This window comes from Helobdella robusta (genome assembly GCF_000326865.2).
Source record: "Helobdella robusta unplaced genomic scaffold HELROscaffold_7, whole genome shotgun sequence".
Classification (NCBI taxonomy): Eukaryota; Metazoa; Annelida; class Clitellata; order Rhynchobdellida; family Glossiphoniidae; genus Helobdella; species Helobdella robusta.
In genome coordinates this window covers 3,103,915-3,122,746 of record NW_008705398.1, presented here as the reverse complement: position 1 = coordinate 3,122,746, position 18,832 = coordinate 3,103,915, and the positions used below count along the sequence as shown (strand labels likewise).

The 18,832-nt window shown below is 33.1% G+C and overlaps 3 protein-coding genes across 3 annotated transcripts; 2 read left to right on the top strand and 1 right to left on the bottom strand.

The window, feature by feature from the left end:
• Positions 1-1,977: 1,977 nt before the first annotated feature.
• HELRODRAFT_164962 (hypothetical protein) lies at positions 1,978-4,371 on the top strand (the record flags this gene model as incomplete). The annotated part of the gene is made up of 2 exons (XM_009030877.1): positions 1,978-2,421; positions 4,249-4,371. The coding sequence occupies 2 exons, from the start codon at positions 1,978-1,980 to the stop codon at positions 4,369-4,371; spliced, it is 567 nt and encodes a 188-aa protein (XP_009029125.1).
• Positions 4,372-4,722: 351 nt separating this feature from the next.
• Positions 4,723-7,216, bottom strand: HELRODRAFT_164961 (hypothetical protein; the record flags this gene model as incomplete). The annotated part of the gene is made up of 5 exons (XM_009030876.1): positions 4,723-4,791; positions 4,946-5,056; positions 5,419-5,484; positions 6,429-6,472; positions 7,108-7,216. The coding sequence occupies 5 exons, from the start codon at positions 7,214-7,216 to the stop codon at positions 4,723-4,725; spliced, it is 399 nt and encodes a 132-aa protein (XP_009029124.1).
• A 1,419-nt stretch (positions 7,217-8,635) lies between these two features.
• Positions 8,636-11,289, top strand: HELRODRAFT_164960 (hypothetical protein; the record flags this gene model as incomplete). The annotated part of the gene is made up of 6 exons (XM_009030875.1): positions 8,636-8,689; positions 8,774-8,961; positions 9,448-9,553; positions 10,249-10,309; positions 10,649-10,965; positions 11,155-11,289. The coding sequence occupies 6 exons, from the start codon at positions 8,636-8,638 to the stop codon at positions 11,287-11,289; spliced, it is 861 nt and encodes a 286-aa protein (XP_009029123.1).
• Positions 11,290-18,832: the final 7,543 nt, after the last annotated feature.

Below are 18,832 nucleotides of genomic sequence, written 5' to 3'. Positions count from 1 at the left end.
GTTTACATCCTGCAACTAACCTCTTTTCTTTCTAAGGCATTGTTGTTGCATGTTATTATGCTCTGTAGGTTTTGTAAAGATTCATCGTTGCCTTTGGGACCATTTTCAGTTAACCCTAAAAAGCATTTATTCTTCCGCAATGAGCCAATCTGTAAATTTCAATTTTTTATTGTTATCACAGGTTTTTTACATTTTCGGTTGGTGAAATTATTTTTCTGCTTTAGGCTCCTGCAAGCTTGGCCAAACTAATCCTGTTCATTCAAACTAGACTGTAATTTAATAAAAATGTTATTTCGTTTAATGAATAATATGCATTGCACAGTAATTGAACTATAGTTCTTTAACTCGTGAACATTTAAATTTACAAAAAAAACAAAAATATGTTTTTTATTTTAGCTAAAAATTAACAAATACTAATGCAATTGCAGCAAAAAGTGAAATTTAAACATTTTAAATTGAAAAAAGTTTGTGATGACCATGTAGATGACTATAATTGTGAATAGTAAAGATTGACAAGCGTATAAATTTTAACTATATATACGAGGTAAAATATAATAAACTGTAGTGTTTTTGCGACAAATTTATATAGCATATTTATAAAATATAAGTTTTAGCTTTAATTTAAATGTATGAAAACACAAAAAAATATATAATAATACGTTATAATAATAAAAAAAACGTATAGCACCAAAAAAGTGCAAACCCAAGCGATTGAATAAATAAATATGTATATATATATACTTACCAAGTATTACTTGCCCACGGATTATGATAGCTATATATATGTGCAGTACCGCCGAGAGGGGGGGGGCAAATGCCCAGGGGCCCAGCGATATTTAGGGGCCCAGCGATATTTAGGGGCCCGGCGATATTGAAGAGCCCGGCGATTTTTAAGGGTCTGTCGATTTGCATGGGCCCGAGCTGTTCTCGTCAATCAATTCATGAAAATATTTTCACGGCAATAAAATGGATATTATTGTCTAGTTTTTTTAAACTGAACTTCAATCAAAATTACAATCAAATTAAACCTCAAATATCTGTAGGTTGCAGTGTTTGGTTTTATTTTATTTTGTATCCGTTCGAGTATTAAGTAACACAAAAACGGCTTTTTTCTCTCTCAGTAACACTTTCTTACGTAACAACAATATTTTCTGCAATAAAATCATAATCTGTACAAACCCTTTCTATTAATCAATCAATCAATCAATTATTTATATTTATATAGCGCAGTTTATTATAAACTGTTTATAAAATTAAAATGAAAATGTGAAATAACACAGTATAATTTTTTCCATAAATCTGCACTGAAATATACGAAATACGTGTTTTCCATGAAAAAATAAAATTTTTGATAAATTTAAAAAGAAATTATTTTTTTTTACATAAAAAATATTTTACGTAATAAATTTCAAAACCCCTCCTCCCCTATTATAACACTTCATAAGGAAATCTTAGTTAGATCCCCTTCTTACGGATCGCTACATAATAGTGAACGGCCCCTATATTTGATATGACATTTTCAATATTTTTTATATTGTAGACGCATAATAAAACTCCTCACTGATCTCAGCACTATCATATGCTGAAATAAATAAATTGAACGACCAACGACTCACACAACTAGAGAATAATTAACTTACGCCAAACCATTGAATTAAAATTCCTATATGTAATTCAATGGTCGCGCGCTACAATTAAATTAGCTTAATTTAGTTTTCAAAATTTTAAGCCTACATAATGTACTACATAACTTTATGTATTACAACATAATTATGATTTTCTAATATTATCTTGCTGAAGATATATATCATTTATATTCATTATTTATAATCTATGATCTTTACTTACCAATTTTTGAACACGCCCACATCAGGCCACTTCTGTTTGAAAAATTTTTGCGCGAAAATTGTAGTGTTTAAACTGCTTTTAAAATAAACAATCATAAAATATTAATAAATTAATATTGTTTAATTAATTATGGAATACAAACATAAATCGGGCTCACAAAAGCGGAAGGAAAAAGCTACTGCTTTGGAAAACGACAAAATCGGTAGTCGTTCGTTATTTCAATTCGGAATCATTAAAGAAAAAAACAAAACAAAGACAGCCGTAAATTTTCCTACTTCGGCTGAGTCTCCTGACTGTCCGGTAGGGCTAGAATTTTCAGAATCGCACCGATTGGATGAAAATGGAAATAGCGATATCCAAACTCAAAATAATGACAGTGTAAATATAATAAAAGATAATGATGCCTCTGTAAACATAGAAACTGTTGAAAGATTTGGATTTGACGTTGGTACTTTGCCAGCCGGGCCAATACCCACACAGACTATAGAAACCGTGATTCGAAACGGTCCACCTAGACACCCGGACAATTTTCTGGGAGATGGACAAAGAGCTTTTCCGACGTGCATTTTAAAGGTGTCCAGACAAAATGGAGGTGTTTGTGAAAGGGATTGGTTGGTATGGAGTAAAGAAAAAGAATCCCTGTTTTGTTTCCCATGTAGATTATTTAGTGAAATTGCCGTATCTTGCAGATCAATTTTGTCAAGTGATCAAGGATGGTCAAAACTAAAAACATGGCGTAAAGTGTACGATAAAATACCAGCTCATGAAAAAAGTGACGGTCATAAATATGTTATATAAAGTGGCGCGATTCAGAAAGAAGATTTCTTTTTGGAAAGAATATAGTCTCAGATTGATAAAGAAATTGCTACAAAAGTAAAATACTGGAAAGACTTGCTTAAACGAATTTTAGCAGTGGTTTTATTTTTGGGTGAAAGAGGACTTGCATTCAGAGGTTCTTCCAACAAAATTGATGACCATGATAATGGAAATTTCCTTGGGATTATAGAACTGTTAGCTCAGTTTGATCCGTTTTTACAAGAGCATGTTTCTAAAGTTCAAAAATCTCAAAAACTTGGACAACGCCTTCAGGTTCATTACTTATCAGCAGATTCTCAAAATGACTTTATCGAAGCATGCAGCTCAAAAGTTATTCAAGAAATTTTGGCAGAGAGAGAAAGGTCTAAGTATTTTTCAATTATGGTAGATGCTACACCAGATTGTTCTCATACAGAACAAAGTACTTTCATTCTGAGATATGTACAAAACTGCAACTCAACATTTTCGGTCAAAGAACGTTTTCTTGCATTTGTTGATTATAACAAAAAAACTGGCCAGGATGTTGCAGATATGATCAAATATGAACTGGAGAAAAACAAAATTTCTCTGGATGACTGTCGAGGTCAGGGATACGACAACGGCTCAAATATGACAGGAAAGTTCAAAGGAGCACAAGCAATCATTGCACATGCATATCCTCTAGCGAAATTTTCAAATTGTGGCGCCCATAGTTTAAATTTTTGCGGTGTGCATGCAGCAGAATGTTGCAATGACGTTATAACTTTTTTTGGAATAGTTCAAAAGTTGTACAATTTCTTTGCGTACAGTCCTCAACGATGGGAAATTCTACAGAGATTAACTGGATGCTCACTGCATAATCTTTCTCAAACTAGATGGTCGGCACGTGTGGAAAGTGTGAAACCGATTGCGAAGCACCTGCCAATTATCAAATGTAAAGAATTAAATTTGTCATCAGAAAGTAAGACTGAATTGCAAGGAATTGAGCGTTATATAGAATCATTCAAGTGTGTTTTAATGGCTACAATATGGCTCAAAGTTTTAGTTGCTATAAACAATCGAAACAAAATTATTCAAGCCAAAGAAGCCACATTGGATGTAGAAGTAGAAAACATCGACATTCTTCTTGGGGAACTGAAGGATCTACGTGAAAAATGGGACTTATTGCTAGCAGAAGCCAAAATAACAGCAGAAACTATGTCGTCGGATATTTCATGTGAAACAGAACTTCCAGAAAAACGCCAAAAACGACGAAAACGTTTTTATGATGAAAATCAACATATGCCAGAAGAAAGTGCACAACATGAAGTGGATGATGATTTTAAAGTGAACGTTTTCTATAAACTTATCGATAGTATAATATCTGGTTTAACAGAGCGTTTCCATATGGCTAGAAATATTAACAATTCTTTCAATGTTTTGTGGTTATTTACAGAACTTGGAGAAAGTGATCTGGAAAAGAAATGTTCTAATTTCTGCAAAGAATATGACAAAGATGTCAGCAGTGACTTAATTAATGAAGTGAAATGTCTAAAATCAATTTATTCGGATACCATACAGAGTGAAAATCTTCATCCCATAAAACTGCTGAATAAAATTTATCAGTTGAAATTGGAATCTATATTTCCAAATATTGCTATTGCCTTACGAATCTTTTGTACAATTCCTGTAACTGTAGCAGAAGCTGAAAGGACATTCAGCAAACTGAAGCAAATAAATAGTGTGTAGCGGTCAACTATGAAACAAGAACGATTGAACGGTCTTGCGACTTTGGCGATTGAACATGATTTGGCAAAGTTATTGAATTTTGATGACGTTATTAACAATTTTGCCTTAGCCAAATCAAGGAGAGTTTGTTTCTAAAACAATAAATACCGATTTGTTACATTTGGATATTTAATTTAAAAAGTAAACTTTAATGTTTTTTTTTCAAATAAAAACTGAATAAAACTATACTTTGTTTTTGTTGGCTATATTGGTCAATCTTAAATTATAAATATTAAGGTACAAGTAGTATACGTATATGATATGCGAATTTTTTTGAATGTCATGTAACCTAAAATAAGATACTTTAGAGGTTTATCTTCCACGGTCATCGGGGGGCCCGTCACAGTCCAGCCTAGGAGCCCGAAATTTCTGTCGGCGGGCCTGTATATGTGTGTGTGTGTGGTGTGTTTTGAAAATCATAATGTTATGTGTATGAATTGGTAATTGCACGCTACAGGTATCAATATTGCTAACAGATATAGTTATCGTAACATTTATTTTTGCGGCTTCGTACAATTTTTAGTTATAAAAAAACCTTGAGTAACTTTTCTCTGCCTATACCTTTCGCTATTTCTTGTTCCAAATTAACAGTAAAAATTTGTCGATTACGCTGAACTTTTAACAATGAACTAATGCCTCCATTTGACTAATTTTGATTTGACGCAGAATCATAAAAATAAAACTATTGACGAACAACGTCCTGGATTGAACGTCCTGTTTTACTTGCATCTTCCAATAGACAATTTTATTTCCCAATTTTGGTTCATTATTTTTTTAATATAATAACAGTTTTGTTTAATTTTTAATCATTAATATTAAATACCAGGCAATGATTTGACGACTGAAACTCCGGAACTCGTGGCCACGAGATATGAATCCTTACTCAGACTGTTAGAAAACAAAATCAGACCGCGCCGAATAATCATATTAAGCCTGGTTTGTAGAAAAGACGTTCAGAAATGGAAAGTTGATAAACTAAATGTCTCATTGAAACAATTCCAGTCTAACATTGTTCATTTCTGGAAGCTTGACAGAGTGGGAGGAGTTAATAATATAGGACCTGACGGCATCCACCTGAATGAACGTGGAATGATGAACTTTATGAGAAACATCATTTATTCTCTAAAGTGCACGAAATAAATTTTTAACATTTTTATTTGTAATAAAAAGTTTATAAAAAAAAGTATGCATTGTTGTTTAATATATCTTTGTATATATATATATATATATATATATATATATATATATATATATATATATATATATATTATATATGTACCTATATATCCATTTTTTTATATAAATGTGTTTGTGTGTGTGATATGACTTAATTACTCGTTTATTAAAACATTTATAACTTTTTTTATTTAACGTTAAAAAAAATTGCGGTTTCAAAATGTAACAAACAAATGTCATAAACAAACCCCAATATCGAAGTTGATTGATACACAGGTTGGGGTTGAATGTTATTAGCATCAAATATCATTACAACGAAAAAGAAGGTTATTAAATATTCACCATAAAGGTTAAAGCTTTCTCTCTCTCTTTTGCGTTTGCTTCAGAGGTTTCAACGACAAACACACAGAGGAGCGTATATGAATACGCGTGCAAACCACGCATCATACACATTGCATATGATAGGCGGGGATCTCTTTGTATTTGAACCCAGTCAATGCAATAGCAAGACCAGGCGCCTTTAACCATTGAGCCACAAATGAATACTTGATTTTGTCGTTTTCGTTTTCAGGTTTAACTGATTTGAAATAACAGGCCTACTCTTTCGCTATTTCCTGTTCCAAAATAACACTAAAAATTTGTCGATTACGTTGAGCTGTTAACAATGGACTAATGCCTCCATTTGAAAAATTCTGATGTGACGCAGCATCAGAAATATAAAACTATTGACGAGCAACGTCCTGGATTGGACGTGCTGTTTCACTGACGGTATTTACTGCCGAAACATAAACATCTGGATCTACGCTAATCCGGTCCGTTTTGTGATGTAATTTTTATGTCACCTTGGGCCAAAAAACAATGAAGGAAGTTGAGTCATCAACTACCCCTACGTGTGAAATTAAAACAATTTATATTAGTATAAACGTAATTCTTTTTAGAGAAGCCAACAAAAAACGGGGATCTGGTACAAAAATTTGTAGCAGATAACTCGTTTAAAAAAGAAAAGAATGCCACGAATTAAAACACGAGAATTAAAACATGAGCATTTCTTTCGAAAGTAACACTAGAGTTTAAACATGCAGCATAATTTTAAAAGTATTTTTCTTAATTTTATTCCGTTTCCAATCATAATCTAAAAAACATCTAAAATTTAAAAAAGTCCAAAAAGTACAATCACGGTATTCTATTCTGGTATTGCCATTTTGTGTTAATCAAATTATAAACTATACTACAAGCAAGAGCAGGAATGACGTTGTAACACATCAGATACAGGAAACTTCAAAACTGTGGTGCACTTAGGTTGTCTGCGAGATAATAACAAGGACCAAAAACTTCCATAATTAAGTCCAATACTTCTTTGCAGTTCCTGTTTAATTCACCGAGTTCATTAAAATTAATTTATAAATCAAAGTATAACACAATTTTAAAATATTCGATAATATACTGTACAAATTTTAAATTGTATTATAATGTCAACAAAATAATGTATAGAATCTTATACTATGCAACTGCGTCTCGAACCGTTATTTTCGTTACCAATCGACAGAGATTTAGTAATAATAACGGTAAAAAATCTCGTTTCCTTTAATAACAATACCAGAGATCTCCTATCGTTATTTAAACAAGACATTTTTAGGAAAGTCTATCATATCGAAATAAAAAATAAAAGACACAATATTCGTCTCGTACCATTATTTCAATGTGTGGAAATGGTAAAAGTGCACATTGTAAAAAAAAGTGTTATAAAATATTAAAACTTATTTAATTTTTTCAAATGGAATGACTTTGGTTTAATAAAGACTAAAAATATCGTATTGTTATTAAAACGAGACATTCTCCAAAAAGTCTCGTATCAAATAAAAAATACGAACAAGACAAACTTTTGTTTAATTTTTCAATTGAATGGCTGTTTTCTGGGCGAAATGAATGGGCGGCGTGATGGTCTAATGGTTAAGGTCGCCTGGTGCTGTTTCGCAGTAACCGGGTTCGAATGTGACAAAAATATCCCCGCGTATCACATGCTTCATGTGTAATGCGCCGTTTAGCACGATGTTCATTTACGATGTTTTGCGCTCTGTTGAATCCTCTGAACGTTGGAAGAGTGTAATTAACCTTTAACTTTTATCTGTTTTAATACAGTACATTTTGTAAAGCGGAGTTGGCGGGAAAACAACTAAGGGCAGACTGTAAATGTGCCAAGCGTCATTGTTATTGCGCGATGTTCAAATACTATCTTTCAAAAACTCAAAAATCATACAACTTGTGCACATGATTTTATTATATCAATATATAGTCTTAAATACCTCGTTATCGTATTGTTATCGTATCGTTATGTATCGTTTTCAAAATAATAACGAGACGCAGATTCTTATGTAACAAAATTAATTTTTAATAATTCCGTGTATTTTCATTAAACGAAAATTTATTAGATCAAACTGTTCAGCCGATTTGACATGATTGAATCCGCCTGTTAGATACGCTTCATCGTAGCCGAAATCGTATCGTTTCCAAAAATTAACGAGACGCAGATGCTTATATAATAAAATAAAATTTTTAATTATTCCGTGTAATATTATCAAACGAAAATATATTAGTTCAAACTGTTCAGCCAATTTGACAATATTGGTTCCGCCTGTTAGATACACCAAAACCGTCGCGAACATTACCTTCGTTTCTTCTCCTTGTTTCTTCGTTAGTGGGTTAAACTTATCCTTATCTAGAATTGATTATTGTAACTCGCTCTTCGGTAATAGTATTTAGTTAATTGTAAGTGATGGATAAGAAAAAAAAAGCCGAAAGACCCAGTTTCAGAACCGAAGGGTACGGACAATAACGAATTAGGATTAATAAACACTAAACTAAAGCTTTGTGAAGAGTGCATGCGATGCAACAAGGAAAGACTGCAAATTTTGGTTGCAAAAGAGAAGTCTGCCAGTGTGGATTTTGGACCACCAATGGAAGTTTTAAAATATGAATTGCGGAACACAACTCATTCTATGATGTCAAGAATGGAGATTCTTGAAAAAGCCATAAATGCTCAAAATGAAGAATGAACATCTTTGAGAAAGAGAATGGAAGATATCTCCGTGGCTTCTTTAAAACAGTTAGAAGATAATGCGAGAATCACTAAAACAACCGTTAAGAAAATGAACAGGTTTTAATGAAATATTTTGACGTTGTAAAACAGAAGGTCAACATTCTTATATCTGATGTTAAATTGATGCAAAAATCTATTTTAGATACAAATACCAAATTGGATATTAACTATGAAGGAGAGAAAAGAAAGAACTATGTAATTTTATACAATCTTGATGAAAAGTTGTTGGAGGAAATTGCTGACATAGATCTTGAGTCAGAAGTAGTTGAAGTATCCAGGTGAGTAGAAAGTCAGAGGAGGCCAAACCAAGACCAGTTCTAGTGCAACTAGCATGTTCAACTGCCAAGAATTTGTAGCTCGCATATTGCTAGAGTTTAATTCCTGTTCATTGTTGTTACGTACGTAGCTTCATCACAAAATCAAAGACTAAGTATCCCAAGAATGGGCATGTATATAATTTGCCAGAATAATAATGTATGTTTCTACTATTTACGATACTATTTACAATAAACACGGCCACTTTATTTACAATGGCAAAATTAATGCTCATTTTATATGGGTATTTTTTTAAAACGTACGTATTGAAAAAATGAATTTCATATTATGTTATTAGTTGAACAAAAAAATATCTTTCCAACTAAACTATAATGCTTATCTAATGCTAAAGCCTAATATAATAATAACCTTCTAAAACTTCTAACATAAAGCTATAGTAAGAATGTTTTTATAATACATCAAGAATCTAGAAAAACTTTAATTTTTAGGAATGCTATGGTGATTAAAACCTTCCTTTATCTAGCATGTGGTCTATTGTTTATCTATTTGCGTTCAAAGGTTGATTGTCACATTTGTCACCACGAAGTTCCCCATGTTAGTCACTTTGTATGTTCTTCCTGTACCATGTTTTCTGTAATATTACTATGTTTTTTCAATTATTTTCTTATGAATTTTTTATAAATAACAATTTTTATGCCTAACTTGATAAAACTTGGCTTCAACCTCAAAGATTACTGTTATAAATTTTCATATGTATTATGTTCTTAATACATATGTACATTGTACATATTAACTTATTTGTGTAAAATCATCTTTTTTGCATTTAATTATCTTCCAGATTTCTACGTTTTGCTATCCAAGTCATGTTTTACATGTATACTTTTGTATATATTTTTAACATTTTTCATTGATAATGTTATGTAAAGATTTTCACAAAGCGCCATGCCTTTGTGCGCTTCTTAAGAATGTCTTAATTTTAATTGCTTTTTGACCGTCTCAACTTGAGCCGTCACTTGATGAATAATATGATGTAAAGTGAAAAACGTCTATTCTTTATTTTTTATTGGCTATCTCTTTTGATTTGTCAACTTTAATTTACATAATTTGGAAACAAACTTTTTAATTGTATGATTGATGAGTATTTTCTACAATTTACATGATGATAACCGTTTTGCATGAAATGAAATGAAATAAAATAAAATATTTTAAAGTGTTTTGAAAAATTAATTTATTATTTTGAATTATCCAGTTGAAAATTTGTTTGAGATCTTAAATATTTTTTTTTTTAGATTTCACATGATGTAATTGTTGAAAAAATTGGTAGTAAATCTAAAAGAATTGTGTTGGAAGGTTTCCATTTTCATTTACATTATGACAAAAGTGTCAATTCGTTGCCACAAAATAAACAAAAATTTATAAAGGTTATTTTTTATATAATTCACGCTTATTATTTTTATCATCTGTTATAATTCTGTTATCAGTTTTTATCAATTTATAGTCTATATTAAACCCTAGTAAACCATGTATGCTGTTAACTGGCTCAACTGTTCATTTATTTATAAAATATTGAAAATAAAAATGAATAATTAAATAATTAAAATTTTATTTCATGAATTTTTGAAAAGTTTGCATTTGTGTTGTTCGAAATTATTGTTCAGAATTGAATAATTTTTGTTTGTAATTGTGAAGAACTGGAAAAAACGGGACATGGGGAAAAAAACGAGAGGAAAAACGTGAGAATGAGGCTAAAAATTCAGAATGGCCCCTCTGTGGTACTTCGACTTGAAACGCTCAATGTTGGATCACTGACTGGTCGCAGCATGGAAATCGCAGAAATGCTCGAGCGTAGAAAGATTGACATCTGCTGCCTTCAGGAGACCCGATGGAAATCGAATAGTGTCTGTCATATCAGCTCAGACAAAGAGAAATATAGACTATTCTGGAATGGTCAAAAGACGGCCAAAAATGGTGTTGGAATTTTTGTCAGAGAACCGATAGCCCAAGAAGTACTGGATATTAAAAGGATTAATTCACGTCTCATGTGGATCAAGCTTCGCATAGAAAAGCAAACAATGATTATTTTTCTGCATACGCACCACAGACAGGCGAATCAGAAGAGATGAAAAATGACTTCTGGGCTGCATTCTCTGACACCATTTCAACAATACCAAAATCTAAAACAATCCTGATTGGAGGCGATCTCAATGGCCACGTTGGAGAGAAAACAGATGGTTTTGACAACGTACATGGCGGTTTTGGCTATGGAGAACGGAATGAAGATGGCAACCGCATCCTTGAGTTTGCTGAAAGTCACGGGTTTTGTTTATTGAACACATATTTTAGAAAGAGGTTGGAACATCTCATAACATACAAAAGTGGACCATCAGCCACGCAAATTATTTCTTCGCTGTCAAGCAACAACACCGAAGGCTATTCAAAAACGTCAAAGTTATACCAGGCGAATCATGTGTCGCCCAACATAGACTCCTTGTGTCAGACCTGGTTGTCGAACTCAAAACTTAAGTCAAAACAAATGCCTCGGAGAATCAAAACGTCCAAGCTGAAAGCAATATTCTTCGAGAAAAATTTCAACAGATTGTCGCCACACAGTTAGACCACCAATCGCAAGCCAGTACAGATTGGAGTACATACAAAAACGTTTTAATAAACGCTGCAACTACAGTTTGTGGGAAAACTGGTACAAAACGTCAGCATGAACGGGACACTTGGTGGAATGACAGTGTACAAAATGCAATAGCTGAAAAGAAAGCTGCATACAAGCAATGGCAAAAATCAAAGTCTGTTGATGACCATAAAATTTTTCGTGAGAAGAACAACTGTGCAAGACGTCAAGTCGCACTGGCTCGGACAGATCAGTGCAGAGAGTGGCTCACTAAAAGTAAAGGTGAACAAATGAAATCTCTGTATCGAATAGCAAAACAAGCAAAGCGTACGAAAAAAGACATAGTTGGTGCCTCATGTATCAAAAACGACAAAAATGAGATGGTTCTTGAACAAGATGAGATCAAGCTACAGTGGAGAGAATACTTCAACCGTCTGTTGAATGAAAGAAATCACATCAATGTCAACTTTGACGCTCCACCCATCGAAGGTCCGATTCCAGACATCACAGTAGAGGAGTTTACAGAAGCTCTGAAAGCTATGAAGGATGGAAAGGCAGCAGGGCCCTCTGGAATCACAAATGACATTATCAAAGCATCTAGTACTGCAGGTATCCAAACGTTACTACAACTTTGCCGTGAAGTGTGGAGAAATTGCTCGATGCCGACTAAATGGAACTATAGCATGCCGCTATACAAAGGCAAAGGTGATCCATTGAACTGTTCATCGTATCGGGGTATACGTCTGTTAGAATACTCCCTGAAAATTGTCGAGAAAATCATTGAGAGAAGATTAACGTCGTGCATCACAATCGGAAATAATCAATTTGGTTTCCTAGCGGGGAAATCAACAATTGATGCAATTCACATCCTTCGGCAACTGCAAGAGGAGTACCTCGCAAAGCATCAACAATTATCACACATTTTTGTAGAACTTGATAAAGCATTTGATCGAGTTCTCCCTGAAGCAAGGTGGAGTCTACGTCGACAACTCATTCCAAAATATCTTGTTCGACTTGTGATGGAAATGTATACAAATACTAAGACTCTCGTCAGTTGCGCTGGCTCGGACAGACCAGTGCATAGAGTGGCTCACTAAAAGCAAAGATGAACAAATGAAATCTCTGTATCGAATAGCAAAACAAGTAAAGCGTACAAAAAAGACATATTTGGTGCCTCATGTGTCAAAAATGACAAAAATGAGATGGTTCTTGAACAAGATGAGATCAAGCTACAGTGGAGAGAATACTTCAACTGTCTGTTAAACGAAGCATATCCCATCAATGTTAACTTTGACGCTCCACCCATCGAAGGTCCGATTCCAGACATCACTATAGAGGAGCTTACAGAAGCTCTGAAAGCTATGAAAGATGGAAAGGCAGCAGGACCCTCTGGACTCACAAATGACATTATCAAAGCATCTGGTACTGCAGGTGTCCAAACGTTACTACGAAAAATTGCTCAATGCCGACTGAATAAAACTATAGCACGACAGTCCCGCTATACAAAGGCAAAGGTGAACCCGTGAACTGATCATCATATCGGGGTATACGTCTGTTAGACACTCCCTGAAAATTGTCGAAAAAATCATTGAGAGAAGATTAACGTCGTGCATCACAATCGGAAATTATCAATTTGGTTTTCTAGCGGGGAAATCAACAATTGATGCAATTCACATCCTTCGGCAACTGCAAGAGAAGTACCTCGCAAAGCATCAACAACGATCACACATTTTGTAGACATTGAAAAAGCATTTGATCGAGTTCTCCGTGAAGCAATCAGGTGGAGTCTACGTCGACAACTCATTCCAGAATATCTTGTTCGACTTGTGATGGAAATGTATACGAATATTAAAACTCTCGTCAGCACAACGGTTGGAAACACAGATGCATTTGATATCGGCGTTGGAGTTCACCAAGGCTCGATTCTCAGTCCACTGTTATTTATAACTGTGATGGAAGAAATCACAAAACCGATACGCACTGGTATATGCTGATGATATCGTTTTAACAGCCACGTCTGAGCAGAATGCAGCACAGATGTTTGAAGATTGGAACACCAGACTCGCCGATCATGGATTCAAAGTCAACATCAGCAAAACCAAAGCAATGAACACTGGTGAACCCATCCAACTCACAGCTACTGGACGATGGCCCTGTTCAGTTTGTAAAGCTGGTGTAGGTAACAATTCAATCAAATGTCAGCAGTGTAACCAGTGATGTCACAAACGTTGTTCAAAAATAATTGGTACTTTATCTAAAGTTTCCAATTTTGTTTGTCCCGCTTGCATCAATCCAAAACAACAAATTCGAAATAGCAATGTTTTTGAAGCCATTAAGGTAGAGAAAGTCACATCGTTTCAATATCTAGGAGATGTTCTGGATTGTACTGGAACAGCTGAAGCTGCCGTTCGAGCACGCATACGTGCAGCCTGGAATAAATGGCATACCCTTGCCTCTATATTGATGCGGCGTGACATCCCACTACCACTACGGTCAAGACTTTATAAATCTGTGATACGTCCGATGTTGTTATATGGTGCAGAAACATGGCCAATGACAACCAAACTGGAACAACAACTTCAATGAACCGACATGAAAATGCCACGATGGGTGCAACGAATTAGCCTGAAGGACCACATCAAATCTACCTTAATCCTGCGTCGTGCTGGTTTAGATGATATAAAGGACGAATGACGGCAACACCTGGCCGCGGTGGTTTGGTCATGTGAAACGAAGTGGAAACAGTGCCATAACTTCTCTTGCAGATGTTGATGTACCTGGCACACGTCCCAAAGGCCGTCCAAAGAACTCCTGGTCGCAAACAATCGAGCAAGACATGAAAGCTCTAAATTTAAATGAAATGGATACAACTGATCGTCTAATTTGGCGCAAAAAGTTGATGGCAAAGAAAACAACGTCCTACCACTTTAGATAAAATACCAATTACTTTTGAACAACGTTTGTGACGCTGTTTACACTGCTGAAATTAGATTGAATTGTTACCAACACCAGCTTTACAAACTGAACTGAGCCATTGTCCAGTGTTCATTGCTTTGGTTTTGCTGATTTTGACTTTGAATCTATGATCGGCGAGTCTAGTGTTCCAATTTTCAAACATCTGTGCTGCATTCTGCTCAGATGTGGCTGTTAAAACGATATCATCAACATATATTAGATTCCAAATGTCACCAGTGCGTATCGGTTTTGTGATTTCTTCCATCACAGTTATAAATAACAGTGGATTGAGAATCGAGCCTTGGTGAACTCCAACGCCGATGTCAAATGCATCTGTGTTTCCAACCGTTGTGCTGACGAGAGTCTTAGTATTCGTATACATTTCCAAGACAAGTCGAACAAGATATTCTGGAATGAGTTGTCGACATAGACTCCACATGATTGCTTCACGGTGAACTTGATCAAATGCTTTATACTTTATATCTTTATTCTCTATACCATTTATACCTCTATGCTTGTCAAAAATCATTCTAATAAATTAAAAACAAAATTGACTCAAGCTGGTTACCTTGAGGGACTCTTTTTTTTATTTCACAATACCTTTACATACTATCATTCACTCTTACACAAAATTTTTTTCAAACCAAATAATTGTAAACAAAATCTATTGCCATCTAGTAGTCCATCTAGAATCTAGATTGAATTATTCTGAAAAGAGTAATATTCCACCCTTTCGATCCTTTTCTTGAAACTGTTACTTTTTATATGGTTTTGTCGGTGGCCACGACTTAAAATTTTGTAAACTTATAAAACATTTTTTGTCAGTACAGATGCTGTAGTTTAAGTTTGAAGCACTTTTTAAAATCTAAAAGTAGACAAAAAGCACGACTATTGTAAAAATGCAACATTATTTAACGGCTAACGTGCAAAAATTTGAAAATTGCTGCTTAGGATTATCAAAATTTAATCATTCTTATCATTTTAATCCACTGTAAAAATTGTTAGTTATGAATGAACTGAATTATTTTTAAAGAAATATTTATGTTATTTTTATTTAAATGATTTTAGAAACCAAATAGGAATAAATTTTATTCAATTTAGTCTAACAGTTTCAAACATATTTGAAAATATCAACCGTTCATATCATTATGAGCTGCATTAAATATATAGATATAATTGCATGAGTGCGCAATGCGTTGGTATGTATTGCTTGAAGTAATACAAACTTAACTATAAATATGTCCTTACCTAATGATCTATCATATTTTCTTCATACAGAACGATTTGATGCCAGTAGCAGTAAAATATTGGGAAAAAACCTTACAAATCAACTCTCATCATTTGACCATAAAAATTTTAAGGTATTTTTGAAATATTTGGTGCACTTTTACAAGTAGTCAATGCTTAATTAAATTTTATTCTCGCAAAGTAATATTCAACTTTTGAAAAATTCAAATTATGTGTATTTTTTTAACCGCAATAGTTTTAACCACAAAAGTGCCGGATTTATAAACTTTTAAAATCCAGCACTTTTTATGAATGGAGTCAATTTATATGTTTTATCTGTTTTTTAATTTATCTATTTTTTTTATTTTCAAGTAGATTTAACAACTTAAAATCACCAAATAGGTTGTTTTTGTATGAATTTCGTCTTGTCTGCATTTTTTTTCAAATTTTTGGGTTAAAAACTATTACATAAATAAACTTGAATATAAATTAAGCAACTTAAATTAGCCAACCAAATTGCTTTTTTATTAAAAAAATTTATCCTATTTTTAAATCAGTATAACTAATATAAACTTCATTCGGATAGATGTAAGCTTGTTAAAGCTGCTCAAAAAGTGATCCTCTACCATTTTTATGAGTAAAGAAAGTGGAACCTGAAATCGTTACTGCTACTTTTATTTAAAAACAGATAAAGATAGCCAAAAATATTTATAAATTTTTTCTCAGGAAATATTGTTCTGGCGATTATTTTATTAGGTATTAGGTAAATTATTCTCATTTGTTACAACGCATAGTTTAATTAAGTTTTTACACTCTATACCTAAAATTGTCTTGTTTTATTTTAGAAACTAAATTAGATTTTTGATTGATTTCTTTGACTGACTAAATTTTTCGTTTGTTTTTTTGTTTGTTTGGTACATTATCTTATTATTGTTTCTTTTTTTGTTTTAAATTTAGAAATTATTTATTTGACTTCAAATGAAATAAAGCAAATAAAGCAGAGGATGACTGTGAGAAACTCCAAGTATATGTAGCTCATCGAGCACAGCCACTTTGACTAAATTTTCCAATCATTACACTATTAAATACAATCCAATACAATACAGTTTACCAAATACAGTACATTACAATTTACAACACACATTCAATTTTAAAAGTTTACAAAGCACAATACAATACAAATTACAAAACACATTAAGTTTAAATAGTCAATAGATTGTTAATGCACATTGTTTATAAGCACACTTTTCTACCTTCGAGTTCACGTTTAATTGTTCACATTCACACGTGTTCAGGCTTATTTTCGCGTCAAATTACACACGTTCACACACGTTTGCACTCCCTTAGTCACATTAACAAATAATTCAGTTTTTTTACAATGGTGTTAAAAAATATAATTTCCGTTTGTCTTTGAAATTTGACAGGAATGTTCATTGATACTGAAACCCTTTTTTAGAATTTTGGTTCCAGATTCTCGGTTCCCTACAGATGATACATGGGATTGGTTCTTCTTTCGCTTTTGTTTACTTCGTAATAGTCTTGAAACATTGCCAGTAATTCATTATTTAATTGCTTGAATACAAATATTGGGACCAAAAACTGATTAAATTTTTTAAAGTTCAAGTTGTTAGTTGATCTAAACAACTGTTCTGTGTGCGCTTTATAATTTGGTTTAGTTACTATCCTGATGATCCTCTTCTTTATCAATTTAATTGGAAGAGTGATGTAAGAATATGTGCTGGCCCAGACGATGTTATAATATGAGAAAATCGGGACACAAAGTGCATTGTATAACATTTTTAGAGACCTTGTTGTCACATAAAATCGACTCTATTTATCACGGCAATTGATCTTGACAATCTTTTGCATATATAATTTACGTGTCTTTTGAAGGAAAGCTTTTGATCCAAGTGCACACCGAGGAACTTTACTGATTTTATCTCTTCAACCTCAATGATTTTTATCTCAATTAAGATATTTTCTTGGACCAAAGATTATCATTTGTGTTTTTTCATGATTCATTAGGCGATTGCTAAATAATATTTTTTCAAAATTTATTACAAATTTTTACTACCTTGATTATGAGGCTTGTAAATTACAATTATTATTAAATTTTTTAATGGCAATCAATTTATAATTTCAACAGAAAGCATTTCAAATCTTGCATACTCGACTTTGTTGAGATCTTCTCTCAGTTTGAATATCTGATACGAAAATAATGAATGCGAATACACAAACCAACTCTCCCTCCCTGTTTGCAGGAGCGATTTTTGCCAACAATGAATCTTCTGGATGAACCAGATTTTTTGTCATCATTATTGTTATTGCAATACCATTCATTGATACCATTCATTTAAAAATCGTTGCTTGTACCTTTAATCAACCCCGTAGATTACATCTAACACCAATTCGACCATTGATTAACCTGACTCCCTCTTTGAAAAAACTGTACTATCTTCTACCTCCCAGCATCCTCTCTCCCCCTGTGTAAAAAAAACTTTTTTGACTCCTTTTCCATCTTCCTGGCTTTCTCTAGTAACGTCTTCAACTCGTTTAGCTGCTCAGCAGTGAGATAATGGCTCAATATGAGACAATTCATCATTATCAAGTAACTTCATTTTACGAATATTGTTGAGGAGACATCAGCCATCCTTGACTTTGACACTGTCAGACTTAATTAAGATTGGTCGAATGACAACATCACTTTTTTTCCAATCTTGAAAAGCTTTAGTACATTCTTCTTAGAAAAAACCTCATTGATTAAATGGTTATTCACCTTAGAAACCTTACTTTATCATTCTCACTTTTCTGTTGGCTTCTCTCTCTTTTTATTTCATTGCATTGGTCAGAGTTCTTGATGGTTCGATGTCAAAATATCAATTCGATTTCGATTATTTTAGGTTACAAAAATTCGATTTCGATTTTTTTTCAAATGAAAAGCAACACAATAATTTGCATTTAAATTTTTGGTAACAAGTTTCTGGCATAATTTTTAATTTTAATTTGATAACATTCTTTTAAAAAGCAGTTAATCAAATAAAGGATGTTAAAGTTTAGTCAAACCGCAA